General features: G+C 52.7%; 1 protein-coding gene across 1 annotated transcript; it reads right to left on the reverse strand.

Moving 5' to 3' along the window:
* Positions 1–1,441: 1,441 nt before the first annotated feature.
* On the reverse strand, positions 1,442–5,455 carry LOC119356897 (receptor-like protein 52). Its single transcript, XM_037623890.1, has 2 exons — positions 4,443–5,455; positions 1,442–1,511 (listed from the first exon to the last, which is right to left on the reverse strand). The coding sequence occupies exons 1-2, from the start codon at positions 5,453–5,455 to the stop codon at positions 1,442–1,444; spliced, it is 1,083 nt and encodes a 360-aa protein (XP_037479787.1).
* Between the last annotated feature and the right edge of the window lie 850 nt (positions 5,456–6,305).

Genomic DNA, 6,305 nt, shown 5'->3' on the forward strand with positions numbered 1-6,305 from the left:
CTTTGCAATTTTTTTTCTTGAAACAACATCATTCAACTTAACTTGCATCAAACATGTCTAATTTTTTTACTTGATCAATGCTTCTCGATATCCCCGGTTAGTATTTATGCATGTTAGATGAATATATCTAGTTGGGCCCTAAAGCACAAGGGTTTGCAACAAAAAGCAAGTTCTTCCCTCAGCTAAGAACCAAGGTATCAATCCGTGGACTTCTTCTAACAGTCAATGATCAGTACCCACATGCAACTAAGACACTTCATTTGGTGCCCAACACTTCTATTGAGGTTATAAATCTCACTAGCTAGCTTCGCTCATTAGTTTTTTTTGAAAAGGAGGATTATCCCCGGCCTCTACATAAAACGATGCAGACAACCATCTTTATTACTATTCAACAGAGTATGACAACATGAAATACATATATCAACTCGAAGCCTCCTATCTAGTGAACAAAGTCGCAACACCTACAGTCTTAATATTGTGCCTGAACCAAGCTATGACAAACACACGACGGGGCTTCGGCGCTGACAGGGTTTGCACACTGGGAAAAAGAAATTGCCCGGCAGGGACTGATGAAGACCATGCACCGTCTAGGGAGGATGCCCGGGCGAAGCACATAGACAGCACCAAGTCAAGGTAATCACGGAGCTCCACCATGCACGAATAATCAAGGAGCGCCTAAAAGGGGAATAGGAGCGCCAACACAGCACCACCAGACGAACTCCGAGCACGCCACTATCCACCGCCAAGCAACCAAAGCATCGCATCCACCCCCAGCTCTCTATGAACGGCACCCCCAAGAGGGCGACCACGCCCGTAGTGCCGCTGCCGCTCGATTCGGCAAGGATTTGGGCTTTCACCCTGCATATGAGTTGAGGGGAAGGAAGAGGGGAAGGAGGCAACTTGGATGGCGCCTGCAAGAAGGGTACGACGCACTCGGGCGTCGCCGCCGTCTTGGCCAGCATTGCCGGCCTCATATTTCTCTGGAGCCACCTCTAGCCTCCAAACAGGTCCAACTCCAGCATCCGAAGCAGACGGAGGTCTCCAGATCTGGATCGGGCGCCGCCGAGACACCCGCACCACAGCCGCTGCCTCGCCACCCCTGCGGCCGAGGAAGTACGGCCAACACCAACGAGCGTCGGTCGCCGCCAGACCCAGCATCGATCCACCAACCAAGGCCGCCACCATGGATCTAGAGCCCCCCGAGGAAGAACGGGGCGGCGAGATCCTTGCCACCACCTTCATCGGCGGCCGTGCGGCGAGCCGGTCTAGCTTGGTTAGGATGGTTCATTGCTTGCATATCCCCTCCAGGTACCAGTGACCTTGCTTACTCGTCAATCGGCACTGACACAATATCCTCGACAGTGGTTGTGGACTTGTGGTGGTGATGCCTGGTGGACAAACACGATGTGCGTTGATGAAGCACCTGGTGGCAGCGGCGGGTTTAGGCACACGCGCATGTGGACCATGAGGTTACGGAGGAGTACAGCCGAATCTCCGCCGGCGATGGCAGCGTGGAGCATGCTCTGATCTAGCAAACCCGCGCCACCATGGTGTGGAATGTGCATCATTACTGTTTGATAAGTTGAAGGAACCTTTCCAGTATATAATATGAAAGAGAAAAACTAATAGGACACTTGTATCTCAGGGTGGACATGGTCCGGGCGGTCCTTAACCGAGCCACCGTTTGGACCGGCCGCCGGCGGTCCGGACCGGACCGGACCGACCATCCTCTCGGTCCTGTTTTCAAGGACCGGACCGGCGGCGCTGAAGCCCGGGCCGGACTGAGTGGACTGGCCAACCATCATTTGCATCGATGTCCGCGGGTGCAGCGGTGAAGTGGCCAGGTGGGCGTCCTGCGCCGGTGTTGTGCCGAGGTAGAGGCAAGGTTTTAGATCCCAAGTGGACCTTTTTTCTCGAGGGACACCGGAATTTAAGGTTACCACGATAATCATGAAATTCATAAAAATATTCAAACAGAATTTATAATCAAATCTTCTGAAAACGATATAAATAGTTATTCGACCGTAGCTGGCTACTGCTCACTCGTCACGGGTTCGAGCCCTGGTCGCTCCAACAAATTGGCAGTTTTTTTTTAAGTTTTGCACTTTCAAAAGGTTCGCTTTACCACCAGGCCACGACCAGTTCTGTAGCTATTTAATTATATATGTGAGAGTTTGAATTCAAAATTTTCAAATTATTCAAGATTTTTTGCTCGATATGAATGTTTCTCGAGGGGGATTAGTAAACACGGTAACCGCGCGGAAGCTCGAATTTCGCTCGGTTACCAAAACGCGGGGTAGAGGACATGCGCGAGCGGCGGCGTCGAGGTGGGCGACGTGGCGCGGTAAGTGCGTGGGCGGCGAGGCTGGCTCTTACCCATGGACGTGCACATGTTTGTTGATTTGCAGTGTTTCTCTTGCATGCAAGTTATCTAGCGCGTGCATGTGCCCACGCTTTCTTATGTGCGGGTCGTGCGTGATTAGCGGATCAAATTGAACATGGAATTAATGGGCAGATGATACGGAAAAAAATTATATGAGACTAGGTCTCACGGTTAGCAGGTGGGACCCGTCCTGATGGATAACACGTGGCATTTACAAATCACAAAGCATCCCCCACCTTCCTGATGGACCCGCCCTGATTTTAAGTGGAGGATGGGGGGTGCTTTGTGATTTGTGAATGCCACGTGTTATCCATCAGAATGGGTCTCGCGTGAGATTCGGTCTCATAGAATTCTTTTTCAGATGGTACCATGTTTTTTGAGCAAACCATGTTTCTCTCGTGCTTCCAATTTTCTGTTCGACTAAATAAAAGGAAACGGCAGAGTGAAATTGCGCGTGATTATAGGAAGGGTCAGGTATTAAATCTAGCGCCTTCCAAGAAAAATACTTGCCTGATTTGTTGGACGAGAAAATCATGGCTGAGTGTTTCTCCCACGATCTGAAAATCACGGCCAAGCGTTTCATGCGTGTGTGCATGCGTGCTGTGCTGAAACGGTTTCCATGGCAGGGAACTCGCGAACAGCGGCAATGCACGCACAACAGCGATGACCAGCGGCGAAAAGAGGCTATGGGGCACGGGAAGGAGAGAAAGGAAGGAGATGGCAAGCTAAGGGACACGGTGGTTCACCCAGAGGCTGCCGGTGGCCGCGAGGACGATGAGGAAAGGTAAAACGATGACTACGTTTGTCGGTCCGCTCGGTTAAAGACCGGACCAAACCAACATTTTCTCGGGCCTACTTTGACAGACCGGACCGTCCAGTTTATTTAGCGGGTCAAGACCGAGTGGGCCACAAGCGGGCCAAAAAACCCGCTGAGTAAATTGCAAAAAACCACCATAATTGGGGACCCTAATTCAGAAAACCACCAGTATTTAGTTTTTTTTTCAAAAAACCATCAACAATGTGCTGACAGTTTTCAAAAAACACTGATATGTCACTAAACACACGTTGACATCACTTTTGACAGATGTGGCCCGCTGTAAGTGCTGATGTGGCAAAAATAACATGACACCGTTTCACCTGCCCGTTAAACCAGAAGATGGGGGCCACTCGTCAGCTTCTCAAGCGTCTCAAGGCATGGACTCTTTTCTCCGGCGAGGGAGGCAGGCGAGGTCAACGGCGAGCTGCGCCGCTCCAGCTCCGGCGAGCGCCAAGATCGCTGGATCCAGCCCGAATCCAGGACGAGGTCAAAATCCCCCTGCCGTGCGCCGCTCACGAGCCGCATCAGACGAACCCACAGCCGGGGTGTGACGCCGCCCGCCTCCCGTGCACGGGCTGGCTCCGGTGCCGCGGCCGAGATCCGGCGTGGTGGCGCAATGGAGCAGAAGCCGCTCCCAGGTCGCCGGAGTCGCCCTCGCCCACCTCCTTGATCCGCTCCCAGGTGGCGGCGCCTTAGCCCCTCCCGTCGAGGTCGCCATGCCGGCGGCGCACGTGCCCGGCGAGGCGTGCGCGGAGCCCGAGCTGCCGGAGGCATTCCCGCCAGCGACGCCGTCAAATTTGTGCCCGCCGTCAGGATCCCGCGCGGATGGGCTGGCTCCGGTGCCCGCGGCCGAGCTCCGGCGACAGCGGCCGGGATCCGGCGTCCCGCATCCCCAGCTACGGCCGGCCCCACGAGCCCCAGCGACGCCGCCCCATCTGCTCGCTGGGATCCCGCACACGCACGGGTTGCCATCGCCAGGACGTGCTCTTTTTTCTTTTATATATTTTTTCTTTCAATGACAGACGGACCCCAGCTACAATTCCGTCTCCCATGTCCGTCACCGTCATGCCACGTCATTAGATGCAGCGGGCCCTACTTGTCAGATTCAGCGTCAACGCTGTAAATCATGCTATCAGTGTTTTTTGCAAAATAATTACTGAATGCCGGATGTTTTTTGAAAAAAAAATGAATGCTGGTGGTTTTGTCAATCAAGGTCCCCAATTATAGTGGTTTTTTTGCAATTTACTCAAGCTCGCCGGAATCTCACCCGAGAAGCTGCTGTTAAACAAGCTCAGTTTTTGCAGCTTCGGCAAGTGACCGAAGACTTCCGGAATCGGCCCACTTAGCCTCTGATTCGTCGACAGGTCGATCATAACCAAATTCAGCGCGCCGAAATCACCATCGACGACGACCTCTCCGGTGAGGTTGTTTGCATATATAGCTAGAAGTCTCAACTTGGTGAGGTTCCAGATGCCCGGAGGTATACTTCCGGTCAAGTGGTTGACGGAGAGGTCGAGCACCTCCAACTCCGGCATCTCCGTCACATAGCCCGGGAAGTCGCCGGTGAGGTTGCAATTTGCCGCCCAGAAAGATTTCAGCCTGGTCAGGCTCTTGAACGACGCCGGAAGCTCACCGGTGCTGAACGAGTTGTTCGCGAGCCAAAGCATCTCGAGGCCCATCAGGCCACCAAGCTCTGCCGGTATGGTGCCGGTGAGATAGTTGTTGTCCAGCGCCAGCGACTGCAGGTTCCGTAACCGGGACAAGGAGGTGGGGATGGTACCGGTGAAGTAATTGCCGTTGAGCATCAGAGAGGTAAGGTTCTCCCCGAGCGCGTGGCCGATGCGGGCGGGGAGCTCGCCGCCGAGGTAGGTTTCGGACAGATCGAGGTGCCGCAGAGAAGGGCATCGGTACACGCTAGTCGGGAAGGCGCCTGTGATGTTGGTGTAGGAGAGGTTGAGGCTTGTGAGGCCGGAGAGGCCGCCGATGGCTTCTGGGAAGGGCCCCCTGATGTTGGTGTTGCCGAGGGAGAGTCTCACGACGCGCCCGGACGGAGCGTCACAGGTCACGTAGGGCCAGGAGCAGTGGTCGCCCGAGCCCGAGCCGTTGTTCCACGCCGCGAGCACCGGCGGGTCGCCCCACACGTGCTGGATATGGATGAGAAGGTGCCTCTCGTCGGCGGCGGTCGCGCCGTGCCAGTGCACGAGCAGCACGAGGAGGAGGAAGACGAGGGACGCGCGGCATGGTGACGTCGCCATTTTTCTTGGATGGTCGATCTTTGTGTCTTGTGCAAGTGCAACCTCTGGCTTACATGCACGTACGGACGGAGTATTAGACTAGCAGGTAGGAGTAGAAACGTACATGCCGACCCGTAGGTCAAGCATTACAGTAGGAAGATTCAGAGAAGAAAAAGACTGAGAAGAGATGAAAAAATCCAAGGGGTTTATCTCCATCACTTTCACCTGCGACCCATTCAATTGCCGTCACTGTGTCGTCCTTGATGAGTTGGACTAGCTGTGCGTCTGTGCTCCGGTGATCGTGAATGGTGAGCCAATTAGAAAAGAAGAAGACTGGTAGCAGAAAAATAAGAAAATAATGCAATCAATGGAGGGACGCGCGGCACGGCGAGGTCGCCATTTTTTTGGTTGGTCTCGGTGTGCTGTGGTGCTTGTGCAAACCACTGGCTTCCATGTGTTAGTGGGTAGAAAAAAAATGTAATCCCTTTGTAAAGAAATATAAAAATGTAAGAATTATTCTACTTATATTTGTTTACAGCGGGAGTACATGGCGACTCGTAGTCGTAGGTCAAGGATTACGGTTAAAAGATTCAGAAAAGAAAAGGAATGAAAGAGGAGAAAGAGCCAAGGAGGTTTATCTCTATCACTTGAACGACCATTTACTTGACTTCATTATACTTGGTGAACTGGACTAGCTGTAATTTTCTTTTTTTCTAGTATGAATTGTATAGCTGATAGTCTTCTACCTTTTATATACCTAAGTGATTCATGCCCACTAACTTATTTATCTTTTCTTTTTTAATTTTCACCGGGGGGAGTTCTCCCCACCCGAAATTTTGTATAAATATGAGGACCAAAGGCCCAGATGAAG

The sequence above is a fragment of the Triticum dicoccoides genome, chromosome 1A, assembly GCF_002162155.2.
Source record: "Triticum dicoccoides isolate Atlit2015 ecotype Zavitan chromosome 1A, WEW_v2.0, whole genome shotgun sequence".
NCBI lineage: Eukaryota > Viridiplantae > Streptophyta > Magnoliopsida > Poales > Poaceae > Triticum > Triticum dicoccoides.

Coding starts and splice junctions, on each gene's coding strand:
- LOC119356897 (XM_037623890.1), bottom strand. CDS start 5,455: ATGGCGACGTCACCATGCCGCGCGTCCCTCGTCTTCCTCCTCCTCGTG. Junction 1,512..4,442: donor ATTCCGGCGAGCTTGAGTAA/ATTGCAAAAAAA, acceptor AGCATGCTCCAC/GCTGCCATCGCCGGCGGAGA.